This window comes from Garra rufa, chromosome 19 (assembly GCF_049309525.1).
Source record: "Garra rufa chromosome 19, GarRuf1.0, whole genome shotgun sequence".
NCBI classification, from domain to species: Eukaryota; Metazoa; Chordata; class Actinopteri; order Cypriniformes; family Cyprinidae; genus Garra; species Garra rufa.
This window is the reverse complement of record NC_133379.1, coordinates 42,777,121-42,805,063: the sequence shown is the minus strand read 5'-3', so window position 1 is coordinate 42,805,063 and position 27,943 is coordinate 42,777,121. Positions and strand designations below refer to the sequence as shown.

At 36.0% G+C, this 27,943-nt stretch overlaps 1 protein-coding gene across 4 annotated transcripts; it reads left to right on the top strand.

The window, feature by feature from the left end:
- Positions 1–224: 224 nt before the first annotated feature.
- dennd1a (DENN/MADD domain containing 1A) lies at positions 225–24,937 on the top strand. 4 transcript variants are annotated; one of them, XM_073825107.1, is made up of 24 exons: positions 225–363; positions 1,570–1,634; positions 4,253–4,296; positions 7,332–7,381; positions 9,214–9,333; positions 9,452–9,521; positions 10,562–10,642; positions 10,727–10,780; positions 11,005–11,115; positions 11,208–11,308; positions 12,324–12,369; positions 12,521–12,622; positions 12,750–12,875; positions 13,046–13,147; positions 14,635–14,722; positions 14,842–14,879; positions 15,002–15,073; positions 15,353–15,409; positions 15,516–15,632; positions 17,971–18,057; positions 18,607–18,677; positions 19,773–19,901; positions 21,436–21,718; positions 23,943–24,937. In XM_073825107.1, exons 1-24 carry the CDS (start codon positions 347–349, stop codon positions 24,930–24,932), a joined length of 3,021 nt encoding a protein of 1,006 aa, XP_073681208.1. In that variant the 5' UTR covers positions 225–346; the 3' UTR covers positions 24,933–24,937. The 4 variants fall into 4 exon arrangements, with proteins under 4 accessions (XP_073681208.1, XP_073681209.1, XP_073681210.1 ...); XM_073825108.1 differs by lacking the exon at positions 17,971–18,057; XM_073825109.1 differs by lacking the exon at positions 19,773–19,901.
- The last annotated feature ends 3,006 nt before the right edge of the window (positions 24,938–27,943 follow it).

The window sequence follows — 27,943 nt, the reverse complement described above, 5'->3', positions numbered from 1 at the left end:
CATCCACACTGTCCATCTGCCATACAGCTGTGACAGTTGTTATTGCAATTCATTGTTGCAATGCCCAGGCTTCATACTACACTCCCTTCTGTGTCAGGCGACTCGTACGCCACAGCTGTTTCGCAATGTGGGAAATGTAGTTCGACGTTGCATCGAGTGACAGCCGGAAACACGTCCAGAAAACTACAACTCCCATAATTCCCCAAGGCCGTAGTACCGTGATCCGCGCGTGGAGACCATGGCGTTCCTGTGCAGTATGTGACGGGGATAACGGGAAATATAACTCCGACAGCGGGTTATTGTCACAGTATTCTGAGGAAAGGATTGGATTTAAATAAAGGATAAAATGGGCTCTCGTATCAAGTAAGCGTCAATGTCTCTCTTGCCTCCTGTTTTACATACAGTGGTGTTATAAATGCGAGTTTTGACCTCCCTAAAGGCCTGTTTAGACTTGTTGCGACAGACAGAGACTGTGCTTTGGGGATTTGGGTGTTTATTGTGTTATCTGAGTATAAACCGCAGTACTTTTGTTTTAATGTATTATATGATCTGGAGTCTTATGTATTTGTACAGTACTGTCTTAGGCGGAGACACACGAAGTCCATGTCACTGGTCATTGTTTACATCCTACAGAAATGAAATTATGTTACTTTGTTATGTCAGTAAGAAACAATCTTCACAACATGATCAAACTAATGCATATCTATGTGAATGAAAGAAGAAACACATATTTATATAAAGGTTTTGGAGTATATTTACAGTGTTTCCAGATCAGTGACACTTACTTGCTTTGGTAATTCAATGCACTTTATGAATAAGACATGATAGAGGCCAGTCAGTGTCTTGCTGTGGTCACAGTGCTTTTCAGGGTTTGAAAGCAGCCCAGATAAGACTGTTTTGGAAACAGCCTTAAGGAAAGAACAAAGTTAGTTGTAAACACAATTTCCTCGCTAAAAATCTAAGTACATGTGGAAATCACATTCATTTAGTGTGTGTGAAGTTTGTTGATCTTTCTGTTTATAGTTGATAGTAAAGGTATTAGATATCATGAACTTTAAACAATCACTTCTAGAACAGGTTTAGGTCATGTGTTGAAGTTGTTGAAATGTTATCTGTATAGTGTGTTTACTTTATTTTAATAGTATTTTTATGACTTTATGTCTGTTGTATTTGCTCCACACTGACCAGTTTTTAATATGAAGGCTTGTTAGTCAATGTTTTAGTTTTTAATTACATTTAGCAACTTGTAATTTCATTTCCAAAAAACTTAAAAGGTTACCTTGTGGTTTCTGGTTTAGGCAAGCCTACTTTCTGTCAGATCATGGTCTCTTAGTTATATAATGAGCAATGTAGTATGAGCACTTTTAATTTGATAGCATGACTAGATGTTATTTTTGCAGAAGGCATATGTTTTGCATGCTCACATTTACCACTTTTGATTTTAATAAACATTAAAATTAAAAAGACTAAAATTTGCTGTTGATTTTCTTGTAGAAGTCTTACTTAGTCTTCACATTCCTTAGAGTGTACTCATATTTGATCTCTGACCCTGTGTTATTTCTGTTTTAGGGAGAGCCCTGGGTCACCCTTTGAGGTGTACATGGAGGTGGTGCATTCTGGGACGGCTGGCTCTGGTGAGTCCTCTCACACTAACAATAGGTTAATGTTTCAAAAATGCAGTATACTTCTAAAAATATGCTTGTCGCCCACACGTACTTCCTCAGAATTCACTGTAGTCCTTTTTTTAGTTAGAACTCAGTTTCCTTTTGTCAGACTTTTTTAGTAGGGAGGAGAAATAGATTAGAATTTTTAGTTGTATATGATAAATCTATAAGGGACTATTACCCTGGAGAGATTTAAGTTTGTAATGGTTCAGTGAGCGAATCCTACAAGTAAATATTTAAGTGAACTAAGTTTGTCATTTCCTGGTTTGTTATCAATGCGGTCAAAGGCCTGTTGGGTGATTCAGTTCATTCATTGGGGGGTAAAAAGCACTTAAATGCCATTGTGAACACTTTTGATGGACAACTGGTCATCAAAGTTAAAGTTATAAGAGTTTTATGTCATTAAAATCTTTCCAAGAGGTTCAAGAGGTTTGTTTAAAACATTTATGTGCAAGCAAACAAAATACACTATGTGCAAAAATTTATTGGATCAAAAATACAGTAAGACAGTAATATTGTTTAAATATTATGTAAAATAACTGCTTTCTATTTGAATATATTTCAAAATCAAATTTATTTCTGTCATGCAAAACTGAATTTTTATCATTACTCCAGTCTTCAGTGCCACATGATCCTTCAGAAATCATTCAAATATGCTGATTTGCTTCTCAAGAAACATTTCTTCTTATTACTAATGTTTTCCCACTTAATAATTTTGTGGATACTGAACATGTTTCAGTTTTCAATTATTATTACAAAAGTGCAAAAGAACCACTTATATTTAAAATAGTAATTGTTTGTAACATTATAAATGTCTTTACTCTCACCTTTGATCTGTGTAATGCATTTTTGCTGAATAAAAGTATTATTTTCTATTAAAAAACAGTCTTACTGACCCCACTTTTTAATGTTAGCATATGTAGTATGTACATGAGCTGTGTGAATTCCCCCTATGCAGACCCCTTGGGCGAATGTTGCTTAGTGACCGTATGGTTTGATGATGGCAGCAGGAGCAAAGCATCTCCTGAGACAAACCCTCCCACAGTGTTCACACATCCACAGAGTCTCATATCCCTCTGAAAGAAAGAGGAAACCCTTTTCAGAGGGACTGTTGCGGCGATATCCAAACCCCCATTGAACGTTTTTGACAGTGAAGCTTTGAGAAAATATAAAACCATTTATTTTTTCTGCCATCATGTAGTTTGTACTGGCCATATGGCCAAAAGTATTATCAAATCTAGATTAAATAAAAACTAAAAAAGTGGCTTTTTTCATGTTATATACTGTACGTGTTCCTGGTTTTATTATGTATGGTTCATTGTTCGGTCATTCCGCGTCAAATCAACCAAATTTCAAAAACGTCCCCAGCTCAAATTTTTGATTTTGCTAATATTCATTCTCAGGAAAGATAGACATGTATAGTGATAAAAGCCAAAATATTAAATGTCATGGATGAATATTTACTGAGTAATCCACTATTTTGTAGAGGGAGGTCAAAATGCCAATTTTCACTTTAGATTCAGAGTCAAGTTACAGAGGGGTAAAAATGACTTCAGAAAGAAGGTAGCATCTTTATCTTACTTTTGAACAGAGATTGGTAGTTATATTAGTAAAATATGTTGACTTTAGCAGTCTTTGTTGCATCATGTGCCAATGGTGACCATTCAAAATGGGGAAACAGCATTTTCCAGTTTTTCTCCAAAGTTTGCATGCCTGTAACCTTAAGAAGTATTAAATATATTTTAATGCCCTTTTAGATATTGCGTCTTAATAAACTTTCCTTTTGGCATCTTTATTTTTAATGACTAATGAGATTTGGTTCCAGAGATATTGGAATTTCAATATGGCTCCAGGAGTAAATCATTAAAATGTACACATTTTCAGTGGTCAAAAACCAAATGTGGGTCAGTTTGAAAAAATGCGATACTTATTTTATTTTAAAAAGGAATGTCTGAAAAACAAATAATGTTAAAGCTAGAGATGTATCTCGTTTTTTTTTTCTGTCAAGACAACTGCAATGATTGAACATACCAGTCTAAATGCCATAAATATTCTTTTTCCAAAGTTTGAGTGCCTATAACTCAAGAAGTATTAAAGATATCACAATATGATTTTAGATTCTAGTTCTTCATAAACTTTTCTTTTAGAATCTTAATTTTCAAGAACCTACCCTATAATTCAATCCCAGAGATATGAGGATCTCAATGAGGCTCCATGTCTAGATTGTTGAATGTTACCTATTTTCAGTGGTTGGTCGCTTTGTGCCCAGCTGATGCTTATTTTATTTAAAGAAGAATGTCTGAAGAAGAAATAATGTTGAAATTAGAATTGTATATTGTTTCCCTGTTAGCTGTCTGACCCGGGGACTTCTGGTTGAGTTGACACAAAATAACCCTGTTGCATGTTAAACCAAATAAAAAAAAAAGTCTTTGTGTTTTGTGTTCTGCATCTAAAACTGTCTGATAATGGCAATAATAATGGGCTGGCAACATGTGGGGAGACCAAACTTATATATATAAAAGCTTTTTCTATCTGTGTGTTTGACTATATAATGTTTGACTATAACATGATTTCTGGGTTATTTTCAGGACCAGAGGTACGAAGGAGTTTCCCCGACACATACGCTGACCAGGTTTGCACTTCATTATTGCTCTGTATCTCTCTCTAGGGATGTTGGGGTGGGGATCTCATAATTGCTGTTCACCTCAGTGATAATGCAATGAGCACCTGTTCTGACAGATGGAGTTTAACCACTAGAGAGTATGTGTCATTTTTGGAGGGGTTTGTGGTACCAACACCCTCTTTTTAGAGTTTTAACCAAACTCGTTTGACTCTGGCTTAGAAAGAGGAAACCAAAAAAAGATGTTACTCTTTAAAAAGTGAATGACATATGAGGAAGTAGCAAACAAATATGTATGCTAATGCAAAAACTGTGTGCCAGAGAGGCCTCTGAAAATGATGACCAACAACCACTTTATGTTTGATAATTCTTTTAGTCCATAAATCAGTAATAAAGACATTAATAACAGTAGAAAAATCTGGTTATAACTTGTATTTGGTCATTTGAATTAAATCTTAACAATAGTGTTACAAGTAAATAAATAAATAAACTAATTAAAGATTTATCATTGTCATTTGAAGTGTATAATTGTAAATAATTGCATTAATATATTAATATGCACTACCAAAAAAGTAAAAGTTTTGGGTCTGCAGATTTCTCTAATTTTCATCAAAACTGCACCATTTAATGAAATATTATTACAAATTAACAACTTTTTTTTTTCTATTTTAATATATTTTAAAGTTTAATTTATTCTTTAATTTATTATTTCTAAAAATCTTACTGACCCTGACCTTTTGAGTGGTGGAATATAAATACTTATAAATAATTTATAATAATTGTTCATACTATATTTTGTTACTTTATTATTATAATTATTATTATTCATGAAAAAAATAATACATATACACTACCAAATCATAAGTTTAGGGACTGCTGATTTTTTTCTTCTCATCAAGGCTGCATTAAAATACAATAAAACACAGTAATTTTGTGAGATATTGTTACAATTTAAAATAATGTTTTCTATTTGTATATATTTTAAAGTTTTAATTTACTTTTGGGATGCAAGACTACATTTTCAGCATCATTACTCCAGTCTTCTTTGCCACACAATCCTTCAGAAATCATTCCAATATGTTGATTTGATGCTTGAAACATTTCTTGTGATTATTATTAATGTTGAACAGGTCAGTTTAATACAGCTTAATATTTTTCTGGATACAGCCATTCTTAGATAACATTAAAAATAAATGCATTAAAATATATGCTGTTCTATGTTTTAATGCATTTCTTTGTATTGTTTTCTTGCTAAATAAGTATTTACTAAAACGAAATCTTACTGACCATAAACTTTTGAGTAAATATAAATATTTATAATTTTATTAATACATGCAGTACAGACCAAAAGTTTGGACACACCTTCTCATTCAAATGAATGAGGCAAAAATCTTACACTAAACCATGTGAAATTATCCATGTTATCCCCATGAATTAAAGTTAGAAATGTGGGTCTTTTATAAAGTGAATTTTACATAAGTTTTTGTATAAAAACCCATTTAAAAATATTAATTTATTAATTTATATATATTTAAAAAATATAACTAACCCACTGAAAACTGCACAAATGTAGAGTAAAAACTTAAATAAACAGAAAAATATACAGTACAGACCAAAAGTTTGGACACACCTTCTCATTCATTTGAATGAGAAGGTGTGTCCAAACTTTTGGTCTGTACTGTATACACTGCCAAATCATACGTTTTGGGTCTGCATTTTTTTCTTATTCTCACCAAGGCTGCATTAAAATACAGTAAAAACTGAAAAATTATTATTATAATTTAAAAGAACTGTTTTCTATTTGAATATCTTTTAAAGTTAAATTTATCCCTAAGATGCAAAGCTGAATTTTCAGCACCATTACTACAGTCTTCATTGTCACACGATCCTTCAGAAATCATTCTTATATGGTGATTTGATCCTTAAGAAAGTTGTCTTATAATTATTATCAATGTTGAACAGTTTAGTTTAATTCAGCTTAGTATTTTTGTGGATACAGCTATTCTTTGTGAAAAGGAAACAAGGACAAATTAAAAATAAATGCATTCAAATATATGCTGTTCTTTGCATATATGTGACCCTGGACTACAAAACCAGTCTTAAGTAGCACGGGTATATTTGTAGCAATAGCCAAAAATACTTTGTATGAGTCAAAATGATAAATTTTTTTGTCTTATGCTAAAAATCATTAGGATATTAAGTAAAGGTCATATTGCATGAAAATATTTTGTAAATTTCCTACCATAAATATGTCAAAACCTAATTTTTGAATAGTATAATATGCATTGCGTAGAACTTCCTTTGCACAACTTTAAAGGCGATTTTCTCAATATTTTTATTTTTTTGCATCTTCAGATTACAGAATTTCAAATAGTTAAATGTTGCTAAATGTTGTCCTATCCTAACAAACCATACATCAATATAATCTTATTTATTCAGCTTTCAGATGATGTATAAATCTAAAAAAAAAAAAAAAAAAATACTCATTTTTTTTAATTAATGACAAAAAATGTCAGGAAGCCATAATGCATTATATAGGAAGTGGGGAGCAAACACAGCGGTTGTTTTTATACACTGATGTCACGTTGTCATGACAATATGACCTACTAAAGCAGGTGTAATTCTGTGTGTGTGCGTATAACTGGAACAGATGTGTGTACCTGTCCGTTTTACCTGTTGATTGCTTTCTCACCACACACACAGACACAGCTTTACTCAGCCTGATTGTTGGGTCCAGTGGTCCCCGAAGGCGTTCTGGGTGTCATACCCAGCGGTGAAGCTCTGTAATCTGGGCAGTGTCCCCTCCCTCTCCTCTGTCATGCTATTGTTAGGGATAATCCCTAACTCCTGACACAGATGAGGGCTGGAAAACACACTCGTGTTCACACACCCCTGGGAGCTCAAATCCATATGAAGGGGTACCATAGGAACAGCATAGTCTGTCATGCGCACACAGTTTCATCTGTATATGGTGGTCTTTTGTGTGAATGAAGCTAATGATTATGTTTTAGTGTATTAATTCTTTCTTTCTCACAATCTGTTTTCAGGAAACGCTACAGACTATCCCAAAGTTTTGTTTCCCCTTCAATATGGACAGGTAATGTTACAATCTTTGATCAACTCCAGTCATCTTTAATTATATTGCGAATAGTTTAGCAAATCCAAAAATTTGCCCATTCAAGATGTAGAGTTTGTTTGTTCAGATGTAACAGATACATCTATGCTGCCTTCAAAATTTGATCAGTAGAAGGTACCTCCGGAGACAGGAAGTGAAGCAGCCTTGATGCCTTCCTGCATTGCCAGCATTTTAGAGCTTTCAGATGCAGCCTTAAGGCCCTTTCACACGGGACGCGGCAGTCGCGAGTGTCTAGTTCATTTTCAATGGGAGACATGCGGCAAGCGGCAAACCGCGGGCGGTTGCGCTGGCGGCGCGGAGGCGGAGCGCAAGCGGTGCTCGTGCACCCAAAATCCTGCCGCTTCCACGGGCACGGCGCTTCGCGGCAGGCGCCGCCAAAGATAAAAATATTTTATCTTTTTGTGAGCGGCAGCGGCAGCCGCGTCGGCTTTAACCAATCAGTGAACGGATTATTAAAAACCAATCATAGAATATTTAACTGAACTTATAACGGATAGTTGAAATAGAGGAGAAGATTGTTTTAAGTGTGCTGGATTTCCCAGAACTGTATGAATCATCTAAAATCTCATTCTTGGTTGGGGTGAGCACACGAGTTAGTTTGCCAGGTAAAAATACAAAGTGTCCAAACAATACATTATTATGCGTGGTGTTATAATAAACTATGTCTTTCAAAAGTTTGAATAATAATAATGACAATAATTAATGACAGGATGACACAAACACAACTTTCCGTTTTATTTAGACTTTTAAGCAACTGTAACTATGGCAACGTCCGCCCCCAGACCGCGTCGCGAACACCGCCTCAACTGCACAAAACGCTTCCACTAGAAGAGAAGGCGGCAGCCGCGCGGCGATTTCACCGCTTGCCGCGTCCCGTGTGAAAGGGCCTTTAGTATTTTAGCTGGGAGCAATGGTTTGAAGTTAAAAATGTCTTGAACATAGATTTATCACAAGCACGCAGCTTTTTGCTTCAAAAGATGATATTTGATGGACTGGAGTCATGTAAATTACTTGTGGATTATTGTGATGTTTTTATCAGCTATCAGCAAGTTTAATGTCTAGTTACTGTCTAGTGTCATTATTCAGCTTGAGTCAGTTCAGTGTTGATTGATTTCAGTTTAGTGACTGTTGATGTTGCGAAATTGGTCAATTATAGCTATAATAATTAGAATTAATTAAAAGGGTTCACCCAAAAAGGAAAATTCTGTCATTAATTACTCAACCTGTAAGACCTTTGTTTATCTTCAGAACATAAATAAAGATGTTTTTGACGAAATCCAGAAGCTTTCTGACCCTGATTAGACAACAATGCAACAACTATGTTCAGGGCCCAGAAAGGTAGTAAGGATTTCATTAAAATGGTCCATGTGAAATCAGTGGTTCAACAGTAATGTTATGAAGCTATGAGAATACTTTATATAAAAAAAAAAATTCTATGACCTAATCACCAATAACCTCTGATTTCACATAACCTAACCTCCTTTAACGTGTCAGTTGCATTGCAGACTATGCAGGGTCAGAAAGCTCTCGGATTTCATCAAAAATATCTTAATTTGTGTTCCGAAGATGAACAAAGGTGTAATGACAGAATTTTCATTATTGAGTGAACTATCCCTTTAATTCAGCTATAAAGCAGCTCTACAAAAAAAAGTCACCATCCAGCTCAATTCATTTCTCAGTTTTGTTCTCATCCGATTATGTCAGTGTCTTCAAATTGCTTTCGTTTGATTTCAGCACCTCTTGAACACTAAGTATATTCTGACCAAAATCTTTGTCCCTGTCTTGTCTTTCAGTATGGCAGTGGGCCAAGTGGGGCAGAACTTCACATTTGTTTTGACAGATATTGAGAGTAAACAGCGCTTTGGTTTCTGTCGGCTCTCATCGGGAGCTCACAGCTGCCACTGCATCCTCAGGTACAAATTGTTGGTTTTAAAAATGCAAGTTTACATTTTAATTTAAATGGGCCTGTTTTCATCATCCACCTAGTGGAGATCCACTTAATCTAATTGTAGTCTAACTGCCTCTGCTCAGCTACCTGCCCTGGTTTGAGGTGTTTTACAAGCTGCTGAATATCCTGGCAGACTATACAACCAAAGGACAGGTCAGTGATGCATGTATGACAACAACACTCATGTAACCCTGGACCATAAAACCAGTTTTAAGTAGCACAGGTATATTTGTAGCAGTAGCCAAAAATACATTGTATGGGTCAAAATTGTCAATTTTTTATTAAGTAAAGATCATGTTCTATTAAGATATTTTTATATTTCCTACCATATATCAAATATATTGTTAAGAACTTGATTTGGACAACTTTAAAGGCAATTTACCCAATATTTCAATTTTTTGCACCCTCAGAGTCCAGATTTTGAAATAGTTGTATCTCAGCCAAATATCATCCTATCCTAACAAACCATACATCACACAGATCAGCTTACAGATGATATATAAATCTCAACTGAAAATAAATGACCCTTACCTTGAAAAACTGATTTTTAATAAAATATCTACCATTTTCCCTTGGACAAAGGAGTTCCTTTTTCTCTCCAGATTTACAGTATTGTTTGAAGGTTTTGGGGTCAATATGATTTTTCTGTCAGACATAAATGCTTTTATTCAGCAAGGACACATTCAGGTGATCAAAAGTTTATAAAGTGACATTTATAATGTTACAAAAGATTTGTATTTTAATTGTTCTTCTATTTAAGTTTCTATTAATCAGAGATTCTTAATGTATCAAAGTTACCTACAACAAAAATACTAAGCTGCAAAAACAGTTTTTAATATTGAAAATATAAAAAATGGATTAAGTAAAATTTTAAAATGTATTAAAATAGAAATTTTTATTTTAAATTGTTATAATCTTTTACAATATTACTATTTTGCTGTATTTTTGATCAAATAAAAGCAGCCTTGATGAGCAGAAGTAACTTTTTAAAACATTACACAATCTAACCAACCCCAATCTTTTAACAATACTGTAACTCAAAATTTTGACCAAAGAAGTGTAGCAAGGTCATGCATATAGACAAAAGTGGTGTGGCATTGATTATTTGTAGTGATTTAACATCTTATATTTTATATAGTAAAAAAAAATCATGTGAGACTTGCTGAATTAAATTGTGTGTATTTGTGTTACAGGACAGTCAATGGAGAGAGTTGTTAGAGTCTCTACATGCGTTAAACATCCCTGATCCTGGAGTGCCTGTGCATTTGAGTGTGGTAATATACAGTAACACACAAGACAAGATTTTCGTATTACAATCAATTTATTGTATAAAGCTAATTACATTTCTCTCTCTCTAGCATTTGTTTTTCACAGTGCCTGATCCTAGGGAATTACCCAGTATACCTGAAAATGTAAGTCTGACGTACTACTTTGACCCTGTTAGTCACAATGTAGACATTACAGATATATATATATTTAAGGACAGTTAATAAAAACAACTGAAAATTGTCTGTGAAATCAAATTACTAAAAACTGTAAAACCCAGAGGGTAGTTCAACTAGTTGTCATCAAGCCATATGTTGACACTTATGCAAAATGTTTTAACTGCTTTTTGATTCTTTTTATATGTTTGCAGAGAAATCTGACCGAGTATTTCGTAGCAGTGGACGTGAATAACATGCTGCATTTGTACGCTAGCATGCTGTACGAAAGACGAATGCTCATTAGCTGCAGCAAGCTGAGCACTGTGAGCAACATTTCTGCCATTATCAGAATGTTTTATTGTTGGTTGTTTCTTATCGTTGTATAGGTATTAATAAACCCTTTTCTTTCTCCCAGTTAACCGCATGTGTTCATGGCGCAGCAGCCATGCTGTATCCCATGTACTGGCAGCATGTTTACATTCCAGTTCTGCCACAGCACTTAATAGACTACTGCTGGTAAGTAGACATGCATTTATACATATATATTTGTGAATTACTGCATATTTCTATAATTAAAAAAATTAAGTTGCTAATTGCTTGACCCCAATTTGTATATTCAAAAAAATGTTTTTGCTTGTATTGTAATAAAGCTGTGTGATGTTTTAATATATTTAAAAAAGGTTTTATTAAATGTATTTTTAAAAAAAATAAATCCATTTTATGAATTTTTAAGATGACTAATTTTAAGAATTGGTCACTCAAGACTCACTCACTCATTCATATTTATTTATTAAAAAAGGAAAAAGAAACTAGTTTGTGATTTATGAAGAATAAATCATTAAGATTTTGTCTTTATTTAAGAAAAAGTCTAAAACGTTACCTAAAAAAGTTGTAAAAAATGCACATTTAATTTTTTTTTTTATCCAGAAAATATAATAATGGATGTTTTAAAAGAGTTTCTCCTAGAATAATAGTAATAATAATCTTAGAATTTTAATCATACGTGAAATTGAAAGATTCTATGTAATTGTTGTTATTAATACTATTGTTGTTATTTTTATTTTAAGCTTGTATGTATATTTTTGCACGTACATTTAAGACTAAATTATTGTAAGCAATGTATTGAAATGGTATTGTAATCATAATTCTCTTTAAAATTTAAATACTGTTTATATGCATTAATATTTATTATAAGTCATTTATAAATTACATAAGTATAATTTTTACATTGCATTTTAAAATATTTTCAATTAGAAAGTAGTTATTTTAATTGTAACTAGATAAAAAAAGTTTGTCAAGACAAACTTTGAAGTTGGCTTGAGAAAACTGGATCAGAAAGTTTTAAAAAAGTTTTCTCAAGCCAACTTATTAATGTCTCACAACATTACTGTTTTTACTGTATTTTTGACCCACAAAATGCAGCCTTACTGAGCATAAAAACCTTTCTTTTTTTTACAAGCACTGTGTAATCATTTATTTAATACATTTGAAAAGGCATAAATTGTACTGAATTATTTTTATTTTTTGCTAGCGCTCCAATGCCATACCTCATCGGAGTGCATTCCAGTCTTATGGAGGTGACTGATCACTTTCTTTTATTTTACATTTCCTGCATATTCATATTTTTCTGTGTTGCAGATTCATATTTGAATCACAGTGTTGTTTTAGTGTAGCAAATTTAGAATGCTTTGTGTCTTGTATCTGTGTTTGTGTGTGTTGTCGTAACAGAAGGTGCGAGGTATGGCTTTAGATGATGTGGTACTTCTCAATGTAGACACAAACACTCTTGAAACACCGTTTGATGACCTGCAAAGCCTTCCTAATGACGTGGTGAGTAAATAAGCATAAACACCACCTCCTCTGATCTCCAAAAAGTCCGATCTATTTTGGGCATGGTGTTAATTGTGATCTGATATGGAAATATATTTATAATGGCATACATGTGTGTGTGTTGTAGGTTTCATCTTTAAAGAGCCGCCTAAGAAAAGTTTCCTCGACGACAGGAGACGGAGTGGCCAGGGCGTTTCTGAAAGCACAGGCAGCTCTGTTTGGCAGCTACAGGAATGCGCTACACATTGAACCGGTGAGAGGTTGAAGTAATGATGTGGTTGTGCTTCTGAATGAAGTTTAGACTCTTCGTATTTGATGAGGTACTTGTTGAGCTGAAAATGCAGGAATATGCAGGATAACTGTGAGACAGTGTCCTCTAGTGGACAGTCTTGTTTTTGACTTGCCATGTGTCCATATGTTCAGGAGGAACCAATCACATTCAGTGAGGAAACGTTCATCACGCACCGATCCAGTACGATGAGACAATTTCTACAGAACGCTATACAGCTACAGTTCTTTAAACAGGTATTACACAAACATTTATCTAAATGAGAGCATGCAATAGATCCTTATTGTTTTATATCCACCTTTTTCTTCAAAGTAAGCTTATGGGTGAGACTTCCAGTTCATTAGCCGCTATAGGGAAATAACAAGAAGAATAACAACGTGCAGTAAATGGTAAAACAGTTTAATTGAAAAAGTAAAAAAGTATGGTAAGACACACCAATTTGCAATATCAAGCAGCAAAACTAGCTTTTTTGTACAGCTAAAATTAATTGGATGCGGATGAGACCAGAAAACAGACCCATACAATTTACAAATGGCTGTACCCACTTTTACGGGGTGAAAAAGGTGGATAAAGCTAATTATTAATATAGCTGCAAATAAATATTAATTCATTTAGTCTATAAGTGTATAAATTGTTTTATTAAAAAAATTTTTTTTTTACTAGTGTTTCTAGTAACTAAGTACTTTTTATGCACATTAAGGCTCGTTCATATTTATTTTTTTAGTGTTATATCAGCGCATTTTTTTAACAGCATCGGACTTCAGTGTTGTTATTGTTAACTAAAACTATTAAGAAGAATTTTTGGTAATTAAAAAGAAGCTAAAATAAAATATAAATATTACATTTAGATGTACAGTCAAACTAAAATTTATTCAGACTGTCAGAACAAATTCATCTTGATAAGTCACAAATGAATTACAGTCAAACCAAAATGTATTCAGGCACCTTCAAAAATTCTCACATTATCACAGTTTTTTTTTTTTTTTTTTTGTATAGTTAGGAAAATATATAGGTAAAAAAATATGACAAGGACTCAAGAGTTGAACTGTCAGAAGAAATTCATCTTAATAATGTCAGATAACTTTGGTATGTAACAAACACATATTTTTATGCTTCTATATTTTTTGTGCAACTTATATTTTTGTACATCTGTATTTTTTGTGCAACTTACGTTTTTGTGCATCTATACTTCTCGTGCAACTTATTTTTGTGCATTTAATTTTTTTGTAAAACTTATATTTTTGTGCATCTATATTTTTATGCAACATGTTTTTGTGCAGCATATATATTTTTGTGCATCTATATTTTTATGCAACATATTTTTGTTCATCTATAACAACAAGTGTCAAATCATATTTTTGGTCCCAATTTTTATAGATTTTACTGGTAGTCCACTGTATGATTTTTGGGATATAATATGTCACAGTTTACTTAATTTTGCTATACTCACTTACATTAATTAACTAAAGTGTCCTGAAACCTCTAGTAAAAAAAATCAAAAATTATATCTGGTGTCTAAATAATTTTTGGTTTGACTGTAAACTAAATGACTGAAACTAAAATCAGCGCTATTAACTATTGAAAAGTAATTAAAAATGGAAAAAGCACATAACCTGATTACTAAGAGTTAAACTAAAATTAAACTAAAAACTAAAAACACAGTGAAACAAATGCTAAAATAGTATATAAATAATAGTGCTAAAATAACACTGTCATGCTTCAGTTTATAGATGGCCGTCTGGAGTTGTTGAACTCTGGTGAAGGGTTTAGCGATCAGTTTGAGGAGGAAATCAACATAGGAGAATATGCTGGTAAGAGACTTTGAATTTGTCTGTATATTTACTGTTATGCTAATAAATACAAGTTATGCTGTGTTATTAATGTTTTTACATTCACTCTTCTCTGTGATTGTCTAATATTTGTGTTGCAGGCAGTGATAAGACATATCAGTGGCTTTTCACAGTGAAGGTGAAATTTCTTGATTTTTTTGTATGTGCTGGAGAGGTTGATTTGTACTGATTCTGTCTATTTGCATATAAGCTCTTTCTCCTCAGCCTGATGATGTCTTACTCATTTTTTTTTGCTTGCAGAAAGGCAGTGGGGCCATCTTAAACACCGTAAAGACAAAGGCAAATCCTGCAATGAAGACAGTTTACAAATTTGTATGTATCCATGCATAAACATTTCTTACGAATTCTTATTTTGTCTTGAGATTTATCCATGAGATTTATTTTATTTTATTTGAATGTTTTCTCTGTAAGGGATTTCTGTATAGTATTTTATTTTACTTTTATTCTCTTATTGAATTCTGTTTTCATTGTGTGAAAGGTATTTCTCTGTATGAGAATTTGTACTTTTCTTTTCTCAGTCCGATTTCTTTCTTTTCTATGCAATTTCTCTGTACTGTCTGTGTAAGAAATCTCGTCATGTTTCCTCTACAGGCCAAAGACCATGCTAAGATGGGCATCAAAGAAGTAAGAAGTCGACTCAAACAAAAGGTGCTTGTCCAATAACCTGCACACACAAAATCACAATTATTCATCATTTTCGTACAAATGCACTGTATACATGCATTATTTATAATGGGCATGTATTAACTTGTAGGAGCTTACAGAGAATGGATACTCAGAAGAGCCTGGCTCCACTCACTTACCCTCCACACAAAGCAAAGACTCCCTCACCTGGGATCAGAGACGGCCAATCACAGTTCACTTTGGACAGGTGGGTGTGGGGAATTATTGTTAACTGTTTTGGAAATGACAGTTTCTGCTAAAAGCAGTAATATAATGTAAATTATTGTTGATTTCAAATGATACAGTATATTGCTGTAATGGACATTTATGGTATTGTTATCATGGCCACTTTAAAATAATGCAACGTTTCTAACTTCCGCTTGTTGCCGAGAAGGAAGTCAAACTGTATTTATGTGTTTTCATTTATATTAATATGTATTTATTTGTTTGCACACATACATTTTCACACTTTAATCTGGGCTAAAGCTGTCTAGCCTAGAAAAGACATCAAGATATTGATTCTTTATTAAAATTTTTCATAGTTGTGCTATTTTGCACTTTAAAATTTGTTCACTTTTTTTATATACACATTTTGTGTATTGGTTTACTGTATTTATTTAATGTTAACAGTTATATTTGTTAATTAAAAAATCTGTTAAATTTGTCATTAAAGGGATAGTTAACTCAAAAATGAAAATGCTGTCATTAATTACTACTCCTCATGTCGTTCCAAACCCATTTGTTCATCTTCAGAACACAAATTAAGATATTTTTGATGAAATCCGAGAGGTTTCTGACCCTGCATAGACAACAATGCAACTGACACGTTAAAGGCCCAGAAAGGTAGTAAGGACATTGTTAAAATAGTCCATGTGACATTAGTGGATCAACCTTAATGTTATGAAGCTACGAGAATACTTTTTGTGCGCAAATAAATTTTTTTTTAATGATTTCTTCTTTTCCGTGTCAGTCTTCGCTGTGTGTTCATGAGAGTACCACGACGCATGTGTGTCCGGATGCACTGCGTCTTGTTTACAAGCAGCGGAAGATGCACACTGTACATAAAACAGTCTTTGTAAACAAGTCTGAAGGTTTTGACAGAGGATCACTTGCAAGTTTTTGCCCAGAACCCAGCCTAGCCTTTGAACCCAGAATATACTGGCGATGAACTAAGAGAGATGAACGCTTTACACATACATCATGGTACTCAAAGATTGACGTTTTTTGTTTTCTTTGCATACAAAAAGTGTTCTTGTCACTTCATAACATTACGGTTAAACCACTAATGTCACATGGAATATTTTAACAATGTCCTTAATACCTTTCTGGGCCTTAAACATGGTAGTTGCGTTGCTGTCTATGCAGGGTCTGGAAGCTCTTTCAAAAATTTGTGCTCCAAAGATGAAAGAAGGTCTTACAGGTTTGGAACGACATGAAGGTGAGTAATTAATGACAGAATTCATATCCCTTTAAGAAGATAGCAGAAAAGTTTGCTCATTTTTTCAATCTGTTTTTATTTTTAAAGGAAAAGTTCATTTCCGGAACAAAAATATACAGATAATGTACTCACCCAATTGTCATCCAAGATGTTCATGTCTTTCTTTTTTCAGTCGTAAAGAAAAATTTCAAGAATTTTCTCCATATAGTGGACTTCTATGGTGCCCCGAGTTTGAACTTTCAAAATGTAGTTTAAATGTGGAGGAAGAAGGATCTTAGCTAGCGAAATGATCGGTTATTTTTTTATTTTTTTTAACGCTTGTCTTGTCTTGCTCTGCCTGAACTCTGTTTTTTCCGGTTCAAGACAATTAGGGTACGTAGAAAAACTCCTTATTTTCTCCCTCAACTTCAAAAATCATTTCAAAATTATCCTATATCGCTACAGAATTACCGACCCAATGTTTGCAGAGAGAACATGCAAAGAAGATCAAACACCATTAACAAAAAAGGTGAAACAGCGATGTTTTGAAGTTGAGGGAGATGAGATGGGAGTTTTTCGACATACCCTAACTGTATTAAACTGGAAAAAACAAGTTCAGGCAGAGCAAGACATGACGATCGTTTGAGGTTAAAAGCATATCAATTGTAATTAAAAAAACGATCGTTTTGCTATATAAGACCCTTCTTTCTTTGGCTAGGATCGTTTGAAGCCGCATTTAAAATGCATTTTGGAAGTTCAAACTCGGGACACCACTGAAGTCCACTATATGGAGACAAATCCTGAAATATTTTCCTCAAAAAACATAATTTCTGTACGTCTGACGAAAAAGACATGAACATCTTGGATGACAAGGAGGTGACTACATTATCTGTAAATTTCTGTTCTGGAAGTAAACTTCTCTTTTAATGTACATCAATATGTGATAAAAGCTACAGCAATTATGGTGATATGAAGCTTTGATATTGCCACAGGCTATTTCAGATGTATGTGGACATGTACATAGCAATTAAAATTCAGGCCATGTGTTCAATTGTTAATTTTTAGGAAGTGTGCAAGAGAAGTCATATTTTCATAGATAAAAGTGTGTGTGTATGTATGTTTGGAGCAGACTGAGCAGTCACGTTCCCCACGGCCACCTCGGCCACAACGTCCCCCTCCCCCCCATCCCTCCAAACTACAGCGCAGCATACGACCAGTGAGTACAGCACTCTCATCCCTGACCTCTGACCTCTGACCTATCACCCTGAGCTCAAATATTCCCCTCTGCCCTGGCTGCTGCACTGGAGTGTGTTATATTTGTGTGTTCTGACAGGATACTGTTTGTTTGACTTGTGCTTGTGTGTGTGTGTGTGTGTGTGTGTGTGTGTGTGTGTGTGTGTGTGTGTGTGTGTGTATTTACATGCTTGTGTGATCCAATGATCTAACTTCAATTCTTTTTATACAGAGTAATGCTCACTCACACACATGAATGAGTTTGTCATGTGTGTTTGCACTTACTTTTCTACCCAAAAAACTTTTTTTTCTTGGTTTTAAAGGGTGCTTTATCCTGTCTGCCACTTTTCAGGTCTTGGTCATTCTGTTTACATTTGACAGGATTTTGACCTCTGACCCTTGCTGTCTAAAAGAAGCAATTGACTTCTGACCTAACAGTGACTGCAGTGACATCCTACAAGGATTTAACAAATCCAGACCTTTTTAAGTCATTAGTATACAGTATAAAATGTGTGTTTGCGTGTGTTTTCAGGCTCGACCTCCTCGGCCTCTGGTGGCAAAGAGACCACGCAGTAACATTGGCATAGAGGGAAGCCCTGAACAGTAAGACTCAAACACTTAACCTTTCTCACATGCAATTGCAAGACGCAAACAAATAGACAGTAGTCTTTGTGTTTCTATCTAGGGAGTATTTTACTTTGCATTCATGCCATTGGTCAGATTTAAAAGCAGAAGAATAGTGAACTGGTAGAAACACAAAGTTCCGGATGAGAGAACATAAAATAGAAGGCATGTTAAACTATTTAGGAAAAAGTAACTTGATTTGCAGATTGGTAATATATCAATTTAATATTGTATTACTGTATCAGTGGTTCTCTTGGTTGATTGCTTATTTACATTTGTAATGAACTGTTTCACAGAAAATGTAAGCCAATCTTAAGTAAAGAAAATGGAAATTTTCAAACTCAAATCAATTTTATTTCCATTATTTATTTGATTAATATCAATGTAATAAGTGGGATAATATACAGCCAGCAGATCATTATTGCAAAATAAACTTTGCATTTATTTGCATCTGGGTGCTGATCTTCTTTGATTTTTGCAATAATGGTTGATGCTGGGGTATTATTTATATACTGTTCTAGTTTTTTTTCTATTAATATTTTTCCAGTTTTAATGTTAATTTTAGTTTAATGACTTTACTGACTTTTTGTACTTTTGCCATTTTTATGGCAAAGTCTTTGTTTTTTTTTATATTTCAAAAAATGTTTTAATGTTTTTTTTGTTTTAGTTATATTTCAGTTAGTAATTTAAGTACTTTTAGCTTTTTAATACATTTTTTGTTTATTTCAAAATTTCATTTAAAGTTTTTCATCTAATATTTATATTTTATTTCAATTAAAAACAATGTTTTATAGTTTTAATAGTTTTAGGCTATACATTATCCGTCAAATATCTATCAAACATAAATCGGCACAGTAAAAATGTGGTCTTGATTGTGTGATTGCATGTCTCACTATTTCTTTTTCTCCTTCACTCTTGTTTTCTCTTTCACACTGGGGTGGTCGTTTTTGTGATCTGTGTGTTTGTGTGTGGTTACACCTGATACTTGGCTCTTTCTGTCTTTGCCAATGTGTTTATGCTTTCTTTTTTTGTTGCTGTTGTGCATCTCTGTATGCGTACATGTTGACGCTGTAGCTACGTGCGTCCAACCCGTCACTATACAGTGTTTCTGTGCGAGGACTCTTCGGGTGACGAGCTGTCTCAGGATGACGACTCCATTGCTGCTTTCCCTGAACACTTCCTGCTTTCTGCTCCTTTTGAATGGTCTCTGTTCAAGTGGTTTTCGTCCTTGATTTCTCCAATGTCTTAAAATTAATATTTGCTGGCTTTTTTCACATACTATGCCCCCAAGAAGTATTTGGACACACTAAAACATGTACAGATGTCTTTGCATTAGATTACAGAATATCAAACCAAAGTCGATGCATTATATATACTGATACTGTTCGAACACATTGTAGTTGTGAAACTTAGTGGAACTTATCTGTAGTACAATAGAAGCAATTTGTCAGTATACATTTGATCAACTACTAACAGAGATGCCTCAGGGTTTGGTGCTTGGCCCCCTAATCTTTTTCCAGTGTTCCTCTAGCCAGCCTTCCTGCATAGGCTGTTAAAGAGCTGCATCTAATCTAGAATCAACCAGTGGGTATCCCTCCAATGAGAACTTGAAACTAGCAAACATTTCATATCTGAGCATGTCAGCTCCTTGTCCAAACTATCTCATCTTGAGTTGTCTCATGTATGCGCTTTTAAGGGTTTGCAAATAATTTAGAAAATGGCAGAAAAATTTGGTCCTGAATCAGGCCCAGAAATCATGTTGTTATCTATTGCAATGACAACTACACTTTCAAGTGTCTTAAGCTTCTAAATACTTTTGGGGGCTGCTGTATGGCTAAATAATTGGTTATTTGTCTTTAATTCTGGCTTAAAACAGTTTTATTGCATGGCTATATATAATAAATGTGATGTCTTAGCCCGAAGCATGCAGCAGCTTTTTTATGTAAAGTGATTTTGATTGTTTTGTTGATCAAATCTGCCCATTTCAACAACTCTTCATCTAACATGAAAATTATAATGTGTGTCTATACTTGTTTGTGCATGTGTTGTGCGTGTGCTTGTTTGTGTTTTGTGGGGTGGATGTTGTGTGAATGTGTTTTTGTTTGTGTATGTGGCTTGGCCCCCTAATCTTTTTCCAGTGTTCCTCTAGCCAGCCTTCCTGCATAGGCTGTTAAAGAGCTGCATCTAATCTAGAATCAACCAGTGGGTATCCCTCCAATGAGAACTTGAAACTAGCAAACATTTCATATCTGAGCATGTCAGCTCCTTGTCCAAACTATCTCATCTTGAGTTGTCTCATGTATGCGCTTTTAAGGGTTTGCAAATAATTTAGAAAATGGCAGAAAAATTTGGTCCTGAATCAGGCCCAGAAATCATGTTGTTATCTATTGCAATGACAACTACACTTTCAAGTGTCTTAAGCTTCTAAATACTTTTGGGGGCTGCTGTATGGCTAAATAATTGGTTATTTGTCTTTAATTCTGGCTTAAAACAGTTTTATTGCATGGCTATATATAATAAATGTGATGTCTTAGCCCGAAGCATGCAGCAGCTTTTTTATGTAAAGTGATTTTGATTGTTTTGTTGATCAAATCTGCCCATTTCAACAACTCTTCATCTAACATGAAAATTATAATGTGTGTCTATACTTGTTTGTGCATGTGTTGTGCGTGTGCTTGTTTGTGTTTTGTGGGGTGGATGTTGTGTGAATGTGTTTTTGTTTGTGTATGTGACTTAGGCCCCAACCATACAGGTCTCTGAAAGAGGCGGAGCTTGTGGAAGAAGGTGAGGAGGTTGGGGAGCGCTTCCAAGGTAACACTGCTCCGTCCAGCCCTGTGCTAGACAAGTTCTCTGACCTGAGCCTGTTGCAGGATGCCTTCCGTAGTCAGCAGGGGGAGCCAGAATGTACAGAAACCACAAATACCGCAAAATCCTCTCACTGCACGCACCCTACACTCAGTTCCGCAAGAAGTTTGGAGGAGCTTCGAGCTGACCCACAAAATGCCAATTTCAACTACCAGGTTAGATCATACTGAAAAGTTAAGTGACAGCCAAAACTTAAAGGAACACTCCACTTTTTTTTGGAAATAAGCTCATTCTCCAACTCCCCCCGAGTGATTAAGTTGAGTTTTACAGTTTTGAAATTTTTTTGAAAATTCAGCCGTTCTCCTGTTCTGGCGATATCACTTTTAGCATAGCTTAGCATAGATCATTGAATCCTATTAGACCAATAGCATCACGTTCAAAAATGACCAATGAGTTTCGATATTTGTCCTATTTAAAACTTGACTCTTCTGTAGTTATATCTTGTACTTAGACTGGCGGAAATGCAAAGCTTCAATTTTCTAGGCTGATAAGATTAGGAACTACACTCCCATTCCGGCTTAATAGTCAAGGAAGTTTGCTGCCGTAATATGGCCGAAGCAGGAGCAGTAATACCACGCAGCACATGTGCAAATGCTAAACTAGCTGGGAACTAATTTCTGATAATACTCCGCCTGCTTCAGCCTTATTACGGCAGCAAACTTCCTTGACTATTACGCCGGAATGGAAGTGTAGTTCCTAATCTCATCAGCCTAGAAACTCGCAGCTTTACATTTCCACCGGTCTTAGTACACGATATAACTACAGAAGAGTCAAGTTTTAAATACAACAAATATGGAAACTCGTTGGTCATTTTTGAACGCGATGCTATTGGTCTAATAGGATTCAATGATCTATGCTAAGCTATGCTAAAAGTGATATCGCCAGAACAGGAGAACGGCTGAATGGATTTCAAAATGGTAAAACTCAACTTATTAACTCGGGGGGAGTTGGAGAATGAGCCTATTTCCAAAAAAAGTGGAGTGTTCCTTTAATGCACAAGAAACTCCTGTAAATCAGTGTTTGCCAACTTTGTTCCTAGAGGCACACAAAAGTATACATTTTTGAACTATTTGTATTCAAACACACCTGAATTAGCTCATTAGTAGACTTCAAGCTCTGAAATGGATGGTTCAGATAAGGGAGACATCTAAAATGTGTACTGTTGGTGTGTCTCCTAGATCAGGTCTGAGAAACACTGGCCTGAATTATTGTTGCATGTGCAGGGAATACAGGAGACCCTGCCAAACTTATCTCACTTTTAGAAGTTGATTGCAGTTGTCACTCCTTTAATCATCCAAACTCTAGGTCAGGGGTGTCCAAACTCGGTTCTGGAGTGCCAGGGAGTTTCAACCTTAATTAAACACACCTGAACCTGCTAATCAAGGTCTTACTAGGCATGCTAGGAACTTCCAGGTAGATGTGTTGAGGCAAGTTGGAGCTAAACTCTGCAGGACACCGGCCCTCCAATACCAAGTTTGGCCACCCCTGCTGTAGGTGAACAGTATTGGATTAAGCCAGGGGTGTTCAAACTTGGTCTTGGGGGGCCACTCTCTTGCAGAGTTTAGGTCCAACTTATCTTAACACACCTGCCTGGGGGTTTCTATTATATGCCTTGTACAGGGGTAGGCAAGTTTGGTCCTAGAGAGCCGCAGCCCTGCAGAGTTCAGCTCCAACCTTAATCAAAAACACTTAATTAACCCTAACCTAAGATAACCTAAGTGTCTCTCTGAACTTGCCTACCCCTGGCCTAGTAAGACCTTGATTAGCTGGTTGAGATGTGCTAACTGAGGTTGCAGCTAAACTCTGCTGGACAGTGGCCCTCCAGAACCGAGTTTGGACACCCCTGAATTAAGCACTGCAAAGCAAAGACCTCAATCTATCTAAAACTTAAGCCAGTGGTGTCCAATCTTCCTGGAGGGCCATTGTCCTGCAGAGTTCAAATCCAACTTGCCTCACCACACCTGCCTGGAAGTTTCTAGTATGCCTAGAACAGGGGTAGGCAAGTTCGGTCCTAGAGAGCCACAGCCCTGCAGAGTTCAGCTCCAAACCTTATTAAACACACTTCAGGTTAGGGTTAGGTTAACTCTAACTCAAGTTTATTAGTGTTTTCTGGATTACTAAGGCTATAGGCAGGTGAGGTTTTTTTTTCAGGGTTGGAGCTGAACTCTTCAGGACTGTGGCCCTCCAGGACCCAACTTGCCTACCCCCTTGCTTACCTGTTTCAGGTGCGTTCAATTGAGGTTGAGGTTGAAGCTAAACTCTGCAGGACAATGGCCCTCCAAGTCTGGACATCCCTGGATTAAGCACTTTAAAGCAACCAAATGTATTGTTATTTATGGCCTGCCTCTATTTATCTTGTTTTAATTGTTTGTTCTCCAGCGGATGGACCTTACTTCTGGTGAGCGCACGCGCACACTCCCTGGACTTAAAACCACCAATCCGTACAGTAAGCTCTGGGCCCAAAGAGAGGACCCATCCACTTTGCTTGGCCAAGAGTCACCTTCCTGGGAGAGACCTCTCTCAGTGCCACCCTTGGAACCCCCCGAGGCACGGCCACCCAGCAGAGAGACTACAAATCCCAGTGCAGAGAAGACCGAAGGGGCTTGTATCACAATCCCTCGTCCCCAGGGGCGAAAAACACCTGAACCGGGTGCAGTTCTTGCACCGGCTGTGACCCTGCTGCGCGGGGTTAAGCAGCCCAGCGAAAAGGATGGAGGAGTGTCTGCTGGAGGGCAGGAGTTTCGGCAAGCACTGAACATGTCTCCTCACTCCCAATCACAAACTCAGGGGGACTTGTTGAAACCCAGTGAGCCTAACGAGGGACAGGACTTGCTCAGCTTGTTGGACCCTCTATGCGGAGCGACAAAGAATGAGGCCACCCCATCCCTCTCTAAACCCCCTATACCTCCTCGACCCAACCCTCCAAACCTGCCCGCCTTCCCCTCTCCGGTATCCCTGAACCCCTTTACCCAACCACCCCAGTACCAGCCACAAAGGCACTATAGTCCTGTTGTCCCAGGTAACCCTTTCGCCCCAGGATACATGCCTTCCCCTGGTGCCAACTACTTCCCCACCTCTGGCCACCCGTTCTCAGTATTTGGTCAGACGTCTGCTGTGGGTGTGACCCCAACCGGAGGTGCGTGGCCAATTGGACGCGTTCCTCCATCATCCAGCAGTAGCGGCTCTCTTTCAACCCTCTTAGACTCACCTGCTCCGGCTACTCTGGCCCAGCCTGCGCAAGTCTCTACAGACGAATCCTGTGACCCATTCGGTGACCTTCTTACCATGGCAACAACACCAACTGTAATGGCCACACCCCCTAAAAAGAAGGTGGAAGATTTGCGAAGAAGGTGGGAAACTTTTGACTAACTCTGCTCTGGATCTTTCCTCTACGGCTGCTACCAACCAGTGAGGGACTGCATATTTAGAGCCAATGGGTATTTAAGACTGTGCCCCCTAGTGGCCTGAAAGCACTGTTGGACATTTTTCCCCCGGAGTGTGTCGTGCTTTTTTTTGCGCCTAGCTCACACACTTAGCCTTATGCACACAGATGCTAATGATATATTTCCCATAGCATCCAGATGAAGCGTGGCGTTCCAATAGCAGCAAGTTTAACACTGAAAAACCATATTAGCAGGATAACACTGTATTTTCTGTAGCTAGCAGTCTAGTTTTCATAGACATCAGACTGCAAGTAAGATACCACACAATAATGACCCAAGTCCTACATTAGCGGTTAGACTGGCATTGTTGCTTTTATGGCAGTAACTGTACATTCTCTTAAAAGTCAATGCTGTTTTAATAAGAAGCTTGTTTTTTAACCCTACACACACACATAAATTCAAACCCTGACATTGACTTTCTTGTGCAAACTTGTACAAGCGAATGTTAAATTGGCATTTACAATGCACCAAATATTGCGTATCCCACACTACTTGCTACATAACACAAGGGCATACTACACAATCCGGTAGTTACCGTGTACTTCATATTCGCACTACATTACATACAACATACAATAATGCATACTGCACTACATATTGTGCCCTAGTAGATGCTATATACTACTCGCTGCATAGAGCATAGTGTGTGAAAAGTGTAATCACAACACTGCCCCCTAGAGGTCTGGAGTGATATATTTTAGAGGTCAAAAATGCAGTATGCATTTGATGCATCAGCTCTTGACCAAAAAAAGTGTCATTTACATTAGGTAAACAGATCAAGAGTGCGTTTTTAGATTAAATACGTGGTGAACGCCCTCACTGGTACCGACTTTACCTCTGGTTTCGCTTGCCTGCGTGTCAGTCCAAAAGTATTAAAATGGGTCTTCTGGAACAGGGTTCTGTTCAGTTTCAAAATAGTTTAGATGCTAATTGTCCACTTGCTTTGATTTGATGTTGAAGTTTTCTCGTTTTATTCAGAGCATCACATGATAGACTTATAGCTTTCATAAAGCAACCTGTCACCACTCTTTTTAGCACTACCATTTCCATCTTATCTGCTACTGCCGTGCACTCTGCATTATGGGTATTTATTCTAATAGAGCTGTTTTGCGCATACATACTGCTATAAAGTGTGTTAAATGAATCCTTACTAACAGCTGGTTTTCTTGTCATAGACTGTGCCTGTTTTTTGGGTTTAGTTAAGCACTATACACAATCTGTGTTGGAGGATCTTTGTTATTTTTTTTTGTCTGAGACTTGCAAGTAGGAGAACACTGTTTGTGCAAATCTTGACATGGAAAAGAATTCTGTACAACCAAACGCTCAAATCCAAAAGAAACATGTTTTTGTCCATGTCAGGGAACATCAGGGAGTGAACTGGTGTCTCTTCTTCTCTGGTTTTATTGTTGTATTTAAAGATATGAAATAATGTTATTTGTGTTATTAAAGTGTTCTTGAACATCTCGATCCACCCTGTAGAGCTGTTAGAAGATCACGTTTTTTTGTATATCCGTTTTGATCACCTTTTGAATTGGGCCTTAAATGAGAGTGTGTGTGTTGTGTGTGTAAATTCAGAGCTGTTTGTGGTGAGAGGTTTGTTGTGTATTCTAGTCTTACTGCATGGGCTGTTCCGGTATTTTGGTTCAAATTTTGTCTTAACGTTAAAATGATGATTTTTACATTTCACATCAGCTGTTAGGTTGAATCGGTGTGATCGGTGAAGCAAACACCGTCCTTGGTTAGTAATCCATCAGAGGAAATGGAAGCTAATACACCATTACAGAATACACTGAGTGGCAGGCTTTGATAATGTTTGACAAACATAAACCTAAAAATTCATTACAGTAAAATGCGTGTGAGCATTTAAAAGTGCTACTTTAAAACAAAAAACTTCAAATTTAAACATTCACAAAATTAATCGACAAAAATGTTTGCTAAGTATTCTGTTTACAAATCCAACTGCAGCAGATACAGTATTTTTACTTTTCTTTTTAAGAAATTGTCAGATGAGCTGAAGCTGTGATATTTTTTTTGTCCCAGTGGCATGAATTTACAAAAGTAGGATCCATTTGGACAGGATCCTTTGAGGTTTAGATATCTTTGAATGGCAGGAGAGTGTGGCTCTCAGCAAGGTGGAACTATGGAGACTTGTTTCTGATGTGTAAAATACAATTTTTCTCTTGGAATGTATCCTAATGTGAACTCATATCCTGTTATTATCATCTTGCACTTTTTTATTTTTTATTATTACTATTATTATTTGGATGTTATTATTTGTGTTTGTCATAATTAAAAAGCACACAGTATATTCATGTGAAAGTGGTGAGTTTGAAATTTGTTTTGCTCCCATTTATTTAACCATTCTCTTTCCCAGTGTTCTTACACCCGACCTTTACATCAATTTTCCTGATGATTTCAGCTGTAACTCTGTTCGAACGTTCAAACACAAACACTTTTATTAAACAATTTATGCACATGTACATTCCTAAAACGATGCTGCAGTTTACACTGTACTGTTTAATTTTAGTAAATCCTATGCATCCTATGACTATAGCCCCAATTTACAACATATACACATTTAACGCAACTTGTTTATCTCTCATTTCTCTTGTTTCATCTTCATACACAGGCAGAATTTTATTTCACCGCTTATGCGATCATATTTGCATGTGTATGTAGAGGTAAGTTAGTAGTATAAACGCACTCGTTCCTAAAAAAGAATGTCAAGTGCGGTGATTGTCAAACAGTAACATTTTCACAGTTTTTTTCAATAATGGTCTCAAACAGAATTGTGTTCACATTTTGTTGGAATTACCATAATTCCTTGATGACCATTTTTTTTCAGATTCTGCTAAAGGCTGTTTGTCTCGTGACTCCATCCATAACAGTAAAATAGCTGTGAGATTGCTACCTAACTAGCATTACTTGTAGGCATTT